Source organism: Battus philenor, unplaced genomic scaffold, assembly GCF_028537555.1.
Source record: "Battus philenor isolate CCGP_79_NKW_IND1 unplaced genomic scaffold, ilBatPhil1.0.hap1 SCAF_1, whole genome shotgun sequence".
Classification (NCBI taxonomy): Eukaryota; Metazoa; Arthropoda; class Insecta; order Lepidoptera; family Papilionidae; genus Battus; species Battus philenor.
Window position 1 is genome coordinate 14,896,623 of NW_027181661.1, and position 17,861 is coordinate 14,914,483.

A 17,861-nucleotide genomic window follows, 5' to 3' on the forward strand; every position below is an offset into this window, starting at 1 on the left:
ACGGGTGTATTACTGCAAAAAATACAGTTTGTAATAAACTTCTAGCGTATAACGTTACAAAATCTTTAGCTAAAGCGACCCTCATAAATCCTTTTAGTTGCCTAAAGCTGTCTTCCAGACTTTAAGGCTGCAGTAATAGTAATCAGCCAAAAAATATTGTAGTGAAAGAATAGCCTCTGTTGTTCTTTGGCTGAGTTTTTTTTGTGCGAATTACAAGAATATAATCATCATCCTAAAATAGCCTTGAGTCTCTATAGTGGAAAAAGATCATCCCCATCATTATCATTTCTGTCGTAGGACACCACTGGATATAATCTCCCCTAATAGATTTTCAATAGGACCAGCTTGAAACAGCCACCTTGACAAAATCAATACCTGCATTAATTTTTTTTTTCTCAGAGCATTTTCACTACATTAAGAAACTGGTTGGTGCTGACTACGTGGGTATTGGCGGTGATTTCGACGGCGTGAACCGGTTCGTTTCTTACTAAATATCTATTGCAATAAGTTTTTAAAGAACAATTATTTTCTTTTCTCGGGCAAGGTACTAACATAAAAACATTTTTTAGTGTACCTCGTGGCTTGGAAGATGTGTCTAGGTACCCAGAGCTTTTTGCCGAGCTTCTCCGCAGCGGCCAATGGAGCGTGCAGGAACTGAAGAATCTAGCTGGTCTGAATATGTTGCGCGTAATGGGTCAGGTTGAGAAGGTAAATAAATTACAATGTAGATTTTAAATTCCTCATATTTTCTTTAACACACGAAATAGGTAAACTTGCGAAAAAAGGTGAAATTTTGCGGAGAAAATGAAAATTTTTATTTTCAAATTACCCACAGAATAAATAACGCTTGTCCGCAGTATTGATCACGCCAATCAAAATAAAAAAGAAGAAAGGTATGTTAGATACATTTAAAATTCTCGTGTACCGTAAAGAATTAAAATGAAAATAGAATCAAATTATCCAAAAGAAAAAAACTAAAACGAGAATATTTTTGGTAAATGAACATTTTTTTTATTATTATTAAAACGATACATATCAGTGATCAGTATCACGCTGACAAATAGTGCATTTTTGTCAAAAAGTCTTTCAAGGCTAATTTAAAATTTGTTTTAATTTTAACTATAATTGTAATATCTAAAATCGCTTTCTAAAATTAAATTCACACTACTACATTTTAACAAAGTTTTATTTCTAATCAACAATATATTCAACTTCGGTATCAACAACCTTTTACCATCTAGTATACAAATTTTCAATGCTGGAGCAGTAAAAATCAATTTTTTTTGTAAATTATGTCAACAGAAACGACAATACTTTCCGGTTCCCCCAATGCATATGAACGATTGCCTGTCTGAAGTAGCAGTTACGCTAGTGTAAACAATAGCCATTGGGCCGTAAGGCTGTCGAATGGCGCAGCGTGGGTAGATCCTTTATTACGTGGGTCGACGACATTATCAAGGAAATCACTGAATACGGGCAGCGCTAAACCGCACATTATGGCGATCTTTGAGAGAGACCCGTGTCTTATAGTTGGCCTTTATCAGGCGACATAATAATGATGGTTTAAACTTTAATAAATAATGTAACTTTTTTCTTTGTAAGGTACGTGATGAAATGCGAACAAACGGCATCGAACCCGCAGAGCACCCTGACTCACCTAACGACAACGGCAATTGTACTAGCAACGCCTTCTACACGGAATATGTTTAAAGCGTTTAAATTAAATACTTTTATGAAACTAAATAAGAATATTTAAGTTCAGCATAATAAAATCATTTTTTGATTTTTGTTCATTGCACTATGTTATTATGCTTTATGTATTAATATTTCGATACATTGGTCTCTTATTTCAACATCTTAAATTTAATTTCTGTTTTTATTTTCTAATTTATTTAAAGTTAGATAAAAGTTTTATTTTAAGATATATTATCCTGTTCATGGCAGATATGTAAAGTGTTGATGTCATGTTCGTTCGAAACACATTTGAAATAGGGAAAATAAGAATATATGCGTTCACGTGAAACGATATATGCACGAAAATAGCTAATCCCGGTAATCAGTTGTTTGAATATTGAGCTCGATAACGATTTAACTCAACAATAGGACGCTGCGTGATACGTTCTTAAAGTCGTACGTGTCTCCCGTCTAACCTAATAAGGGCTCAATAATGAAATAACGATTTTAACCAATATTTAATCAAATTAACCGTTAGAATCAAGAATATGTGTAATCAGTGTTGTAGATGAATAGATGTTCATAAAGAACTAAGCACTCTTTACTTTTGCTCACTAGTAAGCTCTTAGCGAAATAAACAACTACTTCTAGATGTAACCCTGCTTCCAGACACACTTATTTCGACAAACACGTTTTATGTTCAAAGGTGTGTGTACCATGTTTTCTAGAAACCCTCTTGTTCGTTATCTGTTCATTTTACAAATATTGAGATATAAACTTAATAATTGTACGACATCATTTATAATTAAATAAAAAAAAATTTAGAGTTTTTCAATTTAAAAATTGCACTCCAAGTACGTGATTTAAACTGAAAAATCGGAGTCAAGTCAAATACTTAGTTAAATATACTAAAAAAAATTAATCTTTTTTTATTTCTTGTCAGAAAAATTTTATTTGTTTTATCTTTAATATATATTTTAATCGTAATATAAACCTAAGTTTGTACTATAAAATGGATAACGTACTGGATCGCATACGTGATACATTTAGAATGTTGTGATCTATACAAGGTGTGCCAAATGATTTTAAAACTTGAATTTAACTTATGCATGAGAAAGTTTTCAATGACTTAAACTGTAAAAGATTTGTGTCGTTTAAAGAACACTTAGTCGTCATGTGAGAGTTTGGAATAAATAAAAACAGTAATCATTTTTAAATTTTAGCTATACACACAAAAATAGAATCATACGAATTTTTACAAGCAGTAACATGTGTGTTTTATCAATCTTAATTATGATTTTAAATGTATATGAATCTTCTTCATTGAAAACTCTTTCAACTTTGAATGCGTATCTTTGCGTATTCCCATGCATAAACCCAGCAGATTTTAGATTTTGATTTGTGTTAAATTTAAATATTTCAGGAAGGTTAATTTTTTTTACCATAATTGTAAGTTATAAGCTTTTCAATATCTTTATTTCCGAGTTCGTTAATTTCATTCCTCCCAAAATTTTTATCGGTATTCAAATGTGTACTTTACTTTTTGGTTAATTTAACTGTTGGGTTGGGAATAGGCGAATAAAATCTAAGCAATGTGTATTTGAGATGAATAAGTAACGTAGTTACGCATGTCAAGACACATGTCAAAGAAATAACTTCTTAGGTGTAATGACTGAAAATTTTTGAACCTTTATTATCTAGCAGTGACTATTTCGTCTGAAATCTGGCTGTTATTTTGTGATTGATTTTGAATCAAAAAAAAATTTATATATATAAATATATATACCTATTCTTGGACAAGCGCATATTGAACTGAACGTTTGAATTTTTCGTTGTCGAAAGTTTCATTAAATTTTCTCTTGATGTTTTTAAAAATTGGTATGCAAACTATTTCCTAATTTATTTTTCATTATTAGCATTCATTTATTTTATTTTCAAAATTCGAATCATTAATCGATCCGGTAATTTTAAATCTTCTGTAGTTTTAATTTCGTTTTTCTTTTTTGTAAGTGTTCGTCGTCTCAATGTGCGCTTGTGTATATAGTTTCTTAGGCGTATTGTATAATGCCGGGGTATATTAATCCCACTGAGCACGCTATTGCCCTTTTACGGTCCTTATCGGTTCCCTTGCTAGTGTATAACAATGCGCCTTACAACAATTTTCTGAAGTGTTTTATAGTTAATACACGATTTAAGATTAAATAAACACGATTGATGTATACTTAAATTTTGTTTTATTTACTTGTTATTCCACCATACTTTATTTTAACTCACAAAATCAGCATGTGGACAACCTATATTTGTTTTTATTTACGACACCGTACACCAACTAACATAATCAAATTCAGAGCATAAGAGCATTGGTACTGATCTGCGCTTTAAGGTCACGGATTTAATCAGTGTGGGCAGTTTCGCCCTTGGTCATAAATAAGTAAGAAAAACCTCGCGAATACAGACCTTCTCCCTGAAGACTTGTGGCCCCGTAGTGAAATCTTTACAAAACCAGAACGAAAATCAATAAGAGTACCGGCGCTATTCGTTAAATTGGCTTTATAGGCCTGCATAGACGGAGAGTCTTTATCATTTTCCGTTGGGTTAAAGTGCTCAAAACTTTTACTTGTTAAACACAGTAGTACAGTATGCAGGGAGTGTGGCTTCATGAAGTCATTGCAGGAAAAACTACCCGGGAAAAGTGTCATGCGAGCCTCCGGTGAAGCACCGTCTAAGGCAACCATTCAGGGACCTATAAGTTGTACAAGATCCCCAAGTAAACAAAGAAATAAAGGCGGCAGTCTTACTAGTTAATGGCAGTCCGAGGATTTGCCTGAGCTCGACCTATCTGGATGGGGGAAAACAAATTTATGATCCAGACCTAAATAGCTATCCAACGCGCAACTACATCTTTGGCTTGGCTTCAACTCAGATAGGTGGCGTACGAGAAGCTCTAGGAACTGTTGTGTGTGGTGTGTGGTGCTGGTGATGATTTATACATCTGAGACGTGGTTATTTACGATGGACATTATAAGAAGGCTCAGGGTGAGCAGGGTGAGTAATAGACAGCTATGCTCGGTGCTTTGCTGCGCGATTGAATCAGGAATGAAAAGTTCTGCAGTAAAACCAACGTCACAGACGTAGATCTCCGAAGATTTACTTCTGGGCGAGGCACATCGTTCTTAGAACCTATGATCTTTGGGGCCGAAAGGTTCCTAAGTGGCGATTTCGAGCTGTTCGACCTGATCGTTGCGATTTTACGGAATACCTATACCTAACAGTAGATATCTTCCAGTTGTCATGACGATGAAAACTCGGTACAGCAGAATGTGTTAGATAATAAACTCAACTACCTGTATAATAATTATTTTTTTTTAATAAAACTTATAAATTGAAACTTACAAGCAAGGAAACTATAAATAAGATTCAATTTATTAGTCTAAAGTAAAATTTTATAAGATTTTTAAATTAAAACATATTGGACTATAAAAAATACGTTAAGAATTTATTTTAAATATTTAAGGTAGCGGTACTAGAAGACTGTTATTTATAACGTTGGTTTTGATAGAATAAAAATAGTAGTGATTCTCATGTGTCATGCGCGTCAATGGGCATAACTATGAATTTGGAAATTCGACAAAACATTACGAATAATACAAAATAGTCGTGTTCATTATTTTATTTCTAAAACTTGAAAAATCGAGAAAGTGTAATTATTGTTTAAGTTATATTCTTAACAATTTGAAGAAAACATGTTTATTAAATTTAAATAATAATCCTTTTTGGGGAATAAATAGTTCTTGCGAATAGATGTCTAGACGATATTCAAATAGTTGAACATGTTCGGCAGTTTAATAAAAACTCACGTTACTTTAACATTTTATACATGTCCATTATGCACGGTCATAAAAAGGGACTGTATTTAACATTTTTACCAAAAATGTTTTGTTTTAACTCACCGATTGGAATCAAAGACTATTTAAATTATTTGTTAAAAATTAGCAGTAAAAACCATTTTGTTTTTAACTTGAACCAATTTTTTGACATCGTTTCGTAACCGCTTAACTATTATTTAATTAAAAATAAATGTAGGCTTAATTAAATACTTGCTCTTTTTAAGAAAACTATTTAACTGCGGCAACTAAGAAAATCATTCAGCATAAAAAAAAACAAATTTCAATACTTTTATTTTTAAACTTCGAATACAGAAGTGCTTAATCTGGTAATACGTTGAGGCGGTTGGTCGATTTTAAATCCGGACGAAGAAAAGACGTAATTTATACTCTCGAATGTAGTCCCAAGGCGAAATTCTATTCTTAATTGGAATGATTTATCACTCCGACGATATCGTAAAGTGAAACCAGTGAATATTGAAGACGATAAAACGGAAATATTATAAGAGAGAAGCATAATTGTTTATACATACAACAACCACTATTACGTGATAAGTATTAAGAATAGTAGTAGTATTAAGAATAATAGTAGTAATAGCCTTTAATTTTATGATATGAAAAAAGAAAAAGTTATGACGAGATAGAGGAACGAAAGTTACAAACAATGACTAATCGGCTTATTGAAATAACTGTGGTCAAGCCACACAGCACTTGAACAAATAATTGCTGGAGCCTTAAAGATATGGAGTGAAGACCATGTACGGGTAAGCACAGCGAAGATTGTGTTTACCCACAAAGTTAACAGATCACCTTGTAAGGTCGTCCAAAGATGCACGCTTCTAACCAGTCCTAATGGAAATCTATGGTAGAAGCCTAAGTCCAATGGATAAAATGATGATGGATTCCCCCGTGTCTGCCACATACTGATGGTTCAACCGCCAACTATAATTCGGCCGTGTAAAATCATCACACCTCAGCAGAATTCCAAGTTAATTGTTATGAGTTGGGAGCGAAAGTAGAAGCAGAGGTTACCGCTATAAGGGGCCTCATTAGGCTTACTTAAAGTATCCTTAAGCCTGCTCTACACCTCAGGCTGGCTGTGTATGCTCCTTTTGTCTTAACCTTGGGGTACCGGTCCCTTGTAAATTAGACCCTGAGCGTCTGCACCAGTTTGAGCGGACCATTTAACAATTGTACCTTAAGCTTACTATTTGTAGTGATTTGTATTTTTTAAAAAAGAAATGTTGTTAATTGACATGATAACTATGAACGAATTAAATGAAAGTTATAACTACTTTTAAAACACGGATTAATTACAACAAACAGTAAAACTTCCATTCACAATTGAGGTATTATTCAATGTAAACAATGCAAAATCCTTTATTCATGGTCTCAAGTAAATATTCCATACAAGTAAACCTGGCTTCGGGCAACGCAAACCAACACCGGCTTACGGAAGCTTGCGGTAATTGGATGCAAATGGCTAGACATTGAACACAATGGCGCTAATTGATTATAACGGCAAACCTACATTCGAAGTACCCCAGTAATATTAAAAAAGCAATAAATCCATTATAAAGCCCGAAGAAATTATCAGTTTATAAATTTTATAAATCCTTTTTGCAGCGATATGCGAACGTTCGGCACGATACACCCTGCTTATTAAATCTATTTCGTTGTTTGGCTTTTCTGCTACAAAGGCAATATTAAACGGAGGAATATTTTCTATTATACCTCTCAACTACATGCAATACGATAAGATATTTCGATATTAATACATTTTTATCCAAGAAGAACATAAATCTTTAAGAAGCCCGATATCATTAAATTTTATCAATGATACAAACTATTATATAATTTGATGATCATGTCGTAGACTCTCTCGATCCCTCTCTAACGTCAATACGTACATATATACGTATCATATAATACCTTCCATAGTCCTTTTTAGGAAGCCGCAAAATTCGCTCCATGGAGTTTTCGCCAAAATGAACTAAGAGCTCTCCCTCGATAGTTCTAGGCATCATCCTCGACTTATTCCCTCACTGCTTACGCCTTCCAAAGTGGTAGTATAATTAGACAGCTATTTATAATCGATCACCTATATGTTCGGCTCTCTCGGGCGCCCTAAAGTTGGACAATAAAAGAGTATTACCATAAATGATAGCCAAACCTCAGGTCTACACGAGTGTATATAGTCACAGCACAAGGCATCTAAGCTAAACTAGAAGGACCTTAGAATTCAGTGAATCTTTAAAATATAAGGGCCCCGATGGACTCCGAAGAGCTCCCGAGTTTCTCTACCATAGACTTTATAGGCTAAACGTCCTCTATGCTCCTCCCAGAACCCCTGAAATCTGCAAACGCTACTTGGGCAGCCGTATAACCGAAAAAAATATAGCATAGCGGCCTCTCAAACCAGAATATCTACCTAACGTATCGAGCTTACTAATTTCAAAGGATTGTGATTGTGTGAATGTTGCCAACTTGCCGGACCTGATAAGGGACGCGCAGAGCAGAAGGCTTTTCCTAGAGTTTACCGAAGCCGCTTTAATAGTGGCCACTTGGGAGAAGAGCTCAACATCAGTATCGCCGACACTTGCTCAAAGAGCAGTTCAAGCAACATAGAAGCCAGAAACTCAACCCGTTGACATATCTACACAAACTGCACGGAAATCAGAGACACTTACTAATATCAAGGTACTTCACGAACTCTCTGGACTCGGCCATTCGACCGCGTCGGAACGAAAGGAGTCCCCATGTTAATGAATGACGACAGAAAAAGATTGAGCATATCCTTCAGCAACACTCATGCAAACAAATGAGTGGAAATCTTTAAAAGGCAGAATCTCTCGAAACACTTTAAAGAGGATTAGATACGAGAAATTAGCGGTGTCTCAAGTGATAAGCTATCCCTATAGATTTGTAAGACAGAATAAGTTAAGAAATGCTTTAAGAAATCCAGTAAATACTGAATAAAGTAAAAGCTGAAACACGAGCAAAAAAGAGGAACTAAAAACAAGACACGAACGCTTCCGTCTGTGGAATACAGGAAAAAAAAACATACTGCATTTGTCAAAGGCGAAAAAATAAAACACAAACGAGTTTAAACGAACTGATTTACGTTATACATAAATATTTTAAAAAAATAGTATACGATACATTAATAGATTTATTTATTTATTATTTTAATGTCTAGTCTATACAACTAATGAAACTTATTGAAGAGCCTGTAACATAATTTGACGATATGACATTATAACATTTACTTAAACGCAACAATTTCTTACTAGCTCGATCGACTTCCAGAAACTAGAGATAAAACCATTCATGGAAAAAAACAATACAGATAAATGACATTAGTTAAATTAAAAGGTGAGAGATTTTATACCGAGAATATTACGTATTCTCGGTATAAAATCTCAATAAGATATGATGAAAAGAATTGTTTTTATAAAAAAAAATATTAATCAATATTTATAGTTTTGTAAATGCCTAGAGGGCTGGTCAGTTATTGAACGACGTATAGTCTATATAAGATAGTAGATACTTTGAAATGATATTAATATAAACTAGATTGTAAGGCGTTTGCCAGAATGATAATGCTGAAAGGGCAAGCATATGGCATGTAAACGGCGCTATACATTACAGTGACACAGACAGTTATTACACTCTCCGCGTAACTGGTTGTGATAGACTAATTTTCGTAGTCGCTATTCTGTTTTTAATTTTTGATGTTTGTTATTTTTTTTTTAATTACCACATAAATTGTATTTTTATAGTGTGCAATATAAAGTTAACGTTGGTGTTTGTGCTCATCATTTATCATCATCAACTCTGCCGTGGGACGATATAGAATATAGGCCTCTCATATTAATTTCCAAGAGGACTGGTTTCAAGCGGCCTGCTTCTAGTATCTTTTGGCAATCTCAACAATATCATCTGTCCATCTTGTATGCGAATACTACACCGCACTTGCCGGGTTATGTTCTCCACTCCAGTTCATTAACGCCGCGTACTATGTAACCTGCACTCTCTTAGATTCGTGTCTCTATGTGTTACGTCAACGGATCTTTTCACTCCTGATGTTCTTCATGGCTCAGTGAATGTGATCTTGTGAATTCCGGATTGAGAGACCGCGTTTCAATTACGTAAGTCATCACTGGTAACACATAAAAATATCAAATAAGCCAGTGATATATGGAAATGAATTACGAGATTTATTATTTTAGGTATTATACCAATTAATTTATGTTTTACGTTGAAGTGAGGTGCAGTTATATATAAACAAGTTTCACTTAAACAGTGTCTTCGTTGTTAGTGGTATGATATAATTTGAATAATAAATAGTCATCATCAGCATAAACTTTTTGTGAACAGTAGTAACTGAAGCGTTTATTATGATACATTGTATTTTCTGCGGAACTATTGTATTACATTATTTGTAAATTGAAAAACCAATGATATGAAAATAACGAATGTCGGATCCATGGAAATATGTTTTTATAATCATCGTTCTTTTTCAATTGAAAAAAATATAATTTGTTCTCGTGTGATATGTGTGTACATAGGTAAGCTGTAAATATGGTATCTAAAAAAAATTTGGCCCAGGATTTCTTTGATTATTTCCTTGCTTTGCTTTTTTGTTTTGATCGCCTTTTTAATAGGAATACCACGTCAAAATTGTGGTCATTTTCTGGCCTAGTTTTCTAATATTTGACTTACAATAAGTAATAAAAAAAATCGTAAATTGGATTTTATGCCATTCTTACTTTATATATATATATATACATACATATATATATATAATATATATATATATATATATATATATATATATATATATATATATATATATGCATTCTCGATGACTTCGCTCATCAAGAGCCTTTTTACTGTAAAAGCCTGATCGTTCTTGCTCAGTATCGACTTATTCAATATTTCTTCAAATATCAAAAATATCCAAATTTAAAAAAGGTTATGGCTTTATAAGTCCTCCTCCGTATGTTCTCATTGATAATTAAAACCACGTAATGTACATACATGGCCCAGCGGACAAATGCCACTTCGGCAGCGCACAGAACACTTGACCCGCTGGACCATTTGGCTCTGGAGCTGACACAACGGTTCGGGAAACGCAGCGGAAGACATCCACCTACACGGTAGGTAGACGATCTTGTTAAGCTCAGTGGAAAACGATGGATGCAGCGAATGCTGATTGAATAATCAGTGTTATTGAAAAAATAGAAAAGACATGAGTCGATTATGAATATTGGACATTTCATTAAAATTACACCATGTCTAATTACTTTAAAATTAAATCTTGATCGGTATTAAATTAACATACACAATATTACGTTGTAAATCCATCGTATTACATAAAAGCAAAGTAATTTCGCTTCCATTAGACGTTATTCAGCCTTGACCCGGGTTAGAATTTATTTAGCGACAATTTAGATTAATCTTCACCAATCTCGGTGCGGATAACTAGAAGTTGCCTTTTCCGATATTACCATCTAACTTATATTTTGATACGACGTGTGATGAAAAAGAATTTTCTATTTTAGACTTTGATCACTAACTTCGTATACCGACGTAAAGTAGAATTATGATAGTAACCTATATTATAATTATATAGCAAATGATAGGTTTTTTTAAAACTGTCGTTGTTATCGAAGAGTGTATGTTGTATCTAAATAATTTTATATATTAAATAAATTAGACTAAGACTATAGTCTATAGTACTTGAACTACTTAGGCCTCGCTCATAGATTTTTAACAAATTAGATAGGAAGCGGCTGCCATCTGTCCACCTTTTGTATGGATGTCTTACGCTGTGCTTTCAGGTACTTGGTCTCTACCCCAATACATTAACGCCCCCGCGAGCACCTTATCATCATCTCAACCGATAAACGCGCCCTAGAAAGCATAATGTTTCTCGAAAGATTTTTCTTTTTTATTTTTTTTTTTTTCGTTACCCTATCTTTGGTAAGTACAGGGTCGTTTATTGTCTTATTATTTTTTTCACTGTCCTTTTCATTTTCGTTCTCTACTATCATTCTTCACATAATCTATCGTTCCCTTCTTCCTTTCCACTATTCATTCTATCTTTCTCTTTCGTTCTAATTCTCATTCATACATCGCCTACTTATTTCTCTATTTTACAATTTTGTTTACATTATTTTACATTTTTATTACAGTTTTATGCTTAGAGTAAGCATTGCACTGTTTTAGATGTTTATTTTTGTAACACGTTCAACTATTACTTTACAGAAAATGAGAAACGATTTCCTACTTTTGGCATCTTCTAACATAGAGGCGATGTTTCCCTCATTTATTTTTACACCCAACCTGCATTCGGAGTCTTCCGAATGCGGGACAGTGGGCTACCAGGTGGACCATGGTCTGGTCCACGCCCGGTTTACAGAAGCTCCTCGAAAGATTATCACGATGACCGGTCTTGCGCAGCTCGAATCTAGCAACTTCCCACAACTGTGACAATATCGATGATTCAGATAGTGGAAGGCCTAAGCATATCCCACTCCATTGTTCTCTTTGTGACCTCGAGCCTTTCTCAAATGGCCAAGCCTCAGATCTATAAATTATACAGCTTCATCTTTAATTAGCGTGTATTGCCGGCAATTGGCTAAAATTATAATGTTAGCAACAATTTTTATTTCTAAAACGTTAGAATAACATTAAAACTTACTGCTTTTTCAGACACTCCAGACTAAGTAGACAGTCTATGCCTTGTGTAGAGTCTATGCTTAAGTGAAATAAGTCAAAAAATAACATTATTGGCTGATGTGCAGGGTTACACTACTAAAAGTAAACTGTGTTATAAAATTTTAGTGTGTTATAAAGTTATAAGGTTTTAGTTTAAAGGCATTATTAATTTTATGCGATATGGATATTTTGCAATTATTAACAAATAGCCGCGTTAAAAATCTTTAGTAAAGTACAAAGAAGAACAATTGTACAGAGTAGTAGAATGATCAAGCACAATTTAAGTGGATACATTATACAAACATGACACAAAATTTCCGCTTGAGACCCGTTCCCAGAAGGAATAATTTATATCAGTATCGCGGAAATTAATTTTACCTGTTCACGCGTAGCAATAGGGTACATTAACAATGTTTTTTCATAGCCACAATGGCAACCTCTCCTGACAAAATATTGCTGCTACGTACCTGTGATTTCCCTTTAGTTTGACCCTGTTAAAACATTTGAGTTAAAACGTTGATTGAACGCCATAATTACATTGACCAAGTTGAGGTAAGCCCATCAAAAATGCCAAAGTGTCTCGTTAATTTACTGTGATCAAATTGAGCAACAGTGATGGTTTAAATAACAAAAAATGGTCCCATTTTTCTTAACGTGTTTAAACTATAGTATTACAGATAAAAACAAATCAATATATCGAGTAATAGAATGTACTCTACATACAATAACTCCATTATATTTTGTTTCCGTCGTTAATGTTAGTGATGTCATTTCTATTTTACTATATGCCCGAAATTGATTCAAAGTAGGATAAAAGTGATAGCAATTTTAATTTTTCAAATGTCAGCTTGATTACTTCCCGCCGCCATTCTATAATAACATTACAGGAAACGAAGAAGAAATGGCAAAAAGAAAAACTCCGCAGGTTTTCGCTTTCTACTTAATACCTTTTAGCTTTAATTACATTTAGTTATTTTATAAAAAAGAAGCTTGATCTATCTATGTATTTTTGTAACTTATTTTATCATTATTTAATCCGTAGAACATAGGTCTACCCCATACCCTGCATGCAGCGTCTTCTGACGGCGACGATCTTATTAAAACGGATGTACAGACCTTCTGGGTAGGCACTTTATACTAAGTTTACCGATCCATGGTTTCTACTCCAGAGCCTCAAGATTCTAGCGACCATATATTCTGCGCGCGATATCGCCCTCTCTATAGCCCATTGAGCAACTATAAGCTTTGACCACATTTCACATCCCGTTGCACCATATACTTTATGTAACTGAATTTATGTAACTTTAAATTTATTTCTGCGTGACTTTTTATTAAAAAAAATCATCACCAATCGATTTAAATCTTAATTTAAAATAGTTTATTGCATTATAATATCATGCCGTTTTAATAATATATGTATGTATACGTATTCAAATATATATAATTTGGTCAAACAAAACAATTAAAATCTATTTAAAAATTTATGTATTGTATTAATCATAGTTCTCAAAGGAAATAAATTAAAATAGAACATGTTCAAAGATAATTTAACCAGATAGATCATAAAGCTAAACGTGAAACGACCAAAATATTAAACCGAAACTGCATGTGCGCAAAAAAACATTCATTTGTTCTCTATTAAGCGGTGGCACATCGACAAATAACGTCAATTTAAATGCGTTCATGTTACTTATTTATAGGAGCGTTGGAATAATTACCGCTTCTGACATTTAAAAAAAAATTTCAGCACTTTGTGAATGTTTTGGACTAAAGTAGAGATGTTTCTAAATATTGGATTCGTATTTTAAAATGATCTATTTAAGATTAATATGTACAATCATATTATTATTGAATCATCATTATCGTACTACTACTTGATAGAGGCGTTCCCTGAAAATTTTTAATAAAACCGAACGAAAGCGCTCATTCAGCGTCTCCTACCTTGTGTTCTTACGATTAATTTGACATTAGATAGTCTCTACTCTAGAACTTTAAAGCCACATTGACCATCTGTTCTACGCGTTATGTGGTTATGTGCTACCGTATATTTTGAGACTATCCGATGCTCTTGAGAATTTTCGGAATCTGTGCAATTTGCATATTTGATATTATTACTCGGCACTGCGTAGTTATACTCAAGCTTAAATGCGACAGACACTTGCATACCAATTAACATGTAAATTAGCTCTGCTTGCTAACAGTTAAGCTCCAACGGAATCAAACAAGGAAACAAATGGCGCGCACCATTTGTTTTCTTGATATAAACTTTTATGTAAAACATAATTAGACTTAGACCTACGTATTTTCGAGTATTATAAATATATTTTTTCACAGCAAATACCTATGTTTATGCATTATTTATTTTCTTTGTTCATATTTACGAGTACGTACATAAGTTTTCATTAAATCGCGTGTAAATAACGTCGTAAAATAAAAAAATGTAGTCAATCCAATTTCAAAAATATCGTATTCTTGCAATGACAAATTTTCATTTTAAAAGTAATCATCATTACAAATTCAGGTGGAAGACGTCCATTGCTAATCATGGTCCTCTCCCATAGGTATCCAATTGAGCCTGCATATAGCTGTCTTCTAGAACCTACCCCGGGTTGATACAATTGTTTGGATGTTCCTTATTCTTTATTAAACTTAATGTGGATAATTAATACCAAAGTTTCATAATAAGTAAGATATAGGGCATTCGTTTAGGATATTAAGTTTCTTTTATATCTATCAAAAACTAATAGAACTTTTAATAAGATACACGTCTATCTATTTTACGATTACTTACAACTAGAGATCGAATGTTCTTCAATGATGATATTAACGTTGTTATCAACGTTAACAACGTCGTCGTTTCAATCGATAAAATCGATGGACCTCTACTGTTGAACATAGGTCTCCCCTTAAAATTCTAATTGAACCGTTGGCTCGCTTCTAGCATCTTAATATATTGTAGACATTCTTCCGCTAAATTAAATCCTTCGCTGCACTAGCTGGACTGTAACCTATGATGAGTTGTTGTTAGATAAATTAATGAAATTATTTTAGAAATGTTCGTCTGATCACAGTTAGTAAAGTTTTTTGCCTAACTCGTATAAGATTCGTACATAAATATCGTTCCCATTCGCCTATTTGCATCTCAGGAGTTTTTTGGCATCAGTGTTTTCCATAATAAGCCATAACTTCAGCACAGGGTAGTGTAAAAGTTTTGAAAAGGCAAATAAAGCATATTTGCCAACAAAAAAGTTTTAACGCTTTTACGCCTATTTCCAATCAACCTGTGCAACAATACTAAGATTTAAAACATAATTCAAGATCGCCTAACCATAGGTGCTAACAGTTCTTGTATATACATGTAGAGATTCTAGAAGTCAAGAAAACTGGGCCAAAATAAAATGTGTGTAAAACATTAAGAACGTTTTATTCTTTTTAATCAGGACCTATGTTAGCACCTGTAAAACAAACAACACTTAACGTCAAGAGAAGTTATAACGGAGCATAGTTTAAATTAAAAGTAAATACAGTCTTAAACGCAGATAAAGGACCTTGTCACATATATAATTCAATTAAAATTTTCTCCCTAAACGTTTTAGCGACAAAACAACTTTAAATGGATAACATAGATGAAAAGTTTGTATCCAGCAAAAGTCGGTGGCATTACAAGTTTCACTAAGGTTTCAACATAAAGAAAATAGGGGACAAAGAAGATAAATGTCGCCGTAGTCTAGTTCGGTTCACATAAATCGTACGTTTATCTGGATTATATCAACGTAAGTGTTTCGTTTCGTTTATTTCGGAGTTTTACATGTCGTGTATTCGATGTTACATAATAAGGTTATACATAATTTTATATTTGAATAAACCATTTGAAGATTAATATGTGAATCAAAAACCGACAGAAACTTTTAATTATTCATTGTATCATCTTCGTCATTTTTTCAACCACAGGACGTTAAGTGCTGGACCTATTACAATTTTTTTTTTTAATTCAACCGACTGAAAGTGTCTGCATTTATATCTCGTCATAACTATGTCGTTAGTCCAACTAGTGGGAAACCGGCCATCGCTGCGTCTACCGTGGTCGCCACTCGAGAACCTTTTGGCCCCAACGGACATCAGTTGCATGAGCGATATACGTCACCTACTGCCACTTCAGATGGGTAACTGTTCGAGCTACGTCGGTCATCTTGATTCTTTTACGGATCTCCTCATGTCTGTTTCGATTTCGTAGCAAAATTAATATATAACATGAACGTATATATTAATTTTATACATACACTTATTTCATTAATTAGTATTAATAACTCATATACGTCAAAAAAATAATGACAGAAGATCCTGATTTGATAGAAACTAAAATGAAATCGATGTCCTGTATTATAACAGCCTTGGCCTTGGTTTGCCATAAATTCATATTGAACTGAGCCGAACCAAAAACAGGTTTAAAAGATTTTTTTGGTTACTTTGAAGAACGTACAAACTGGATTATTATAAAGAAAAACTAATCAATTTCTCGAATGTTTACCTTCCCTCTTCTTCCTTCACAGCGACTCTAACAAAACCTTATATTTGTGCACCCTAGTAGTGAAATATAGTGCGCTATTAATGTGATGTATTATTTAGACTTGAAGATACGTTTAGATATGTTTCAACAAATATATATTTCATTCTTATTTTTGTTAAAGTTACATACTATATTACACAAAGAAAATTATCAATTTTATGTTTCATATGAAAGACAACTCGACTGCGATACATCCAGATCTAAGGCAAAATTCAGGAACATATTTTTTTATTAAGAAAAATTACACTGAAACAAAAGAAACACATCACAAATATACTACACTAAACTTGCGTCCATAAAGATTGCATTGAAGTGGTCGTCTTCAGCTATTACCAATTTTCTGCCTCAATAGATCAAAAATATTGTTCAACAATATTGCTCAGTCTTTCGAAATGAAAGGAATTTAATAACAAACATACACTATTGAATTCTGTTACGTTTAGATTTCATGTAACGTTCTAGCTATACCTGTTAAAAGGATTACCGTGATAAATGTAGAGTGAAATGTTCCTGTCGGTTGACCTCTGGAAATCGTGATCACGCCATTGAATGTGTTATTGAATTGAATGTTTTTTTTATTTTATTCTCATCCCCCCTCTCCATTTGTCTAGTGCAACATTCATATCGCCAATTTTATGTAGATGTTTTGTAATTCTGAAGAAAAAAGGCTGTTGAAGCCTTACGATTGATATCATTCGCAGACAAAGGAAGGTAACCAATATGGCCTAGTGGATTGGCACGTTGAGGTTTCAGTAGATGGCTACTGAGTCCTTATTGTTCCGAAGTGGTGATAAGGACCCGGTATGAGTAGCGTACAACGTTGTGGAGGACGCAATAAGGTCGTCGGATGACGTTGTATGCAAGCCGCCTGCAACGGGTCTTAATGAAATTCTATGAAGCTTGTCTAAGTTTTAAATTAAACATCGTACGGCTAAAATAATGACAATGATTCGATGCTTTATTAATAATTTTATTTAATTATCAATTATAATTTTAATCTCCTTTATTAT

The 17,861-nt window shown here is 33.5% G+C and overlaps 1 protein-coding gene across 1 annotated transcript in view; it reads left to right on the forward strand.

The window, feature by feature from the left end:
• The window catches only part of LOC137932125 (dipeptidase 1-like), a 44,994-nt gene extending 41,106 nt beyond the window's left edge, over positions 1-3,888 (forward strand). The window contains exons 10-12 of the mRNA XM_068775741.1: positions 400-475; positions 570-708; positions 1,603-3,888. Of these exons, the coding sequence (XP_068631842.1) occupies positions 400-475; positions 570-708; positions 1,603-1,710 (323 nt within the window). The 3' untranslated portion in view covers positions 1,711-3,888. The remainder of the gene's footprint in view (positions 1-399; positions 476-569; positions 709-1,602) is intronic.
• Positions 3,889-17,861: the final 13,973 nt, after the last annotated feature.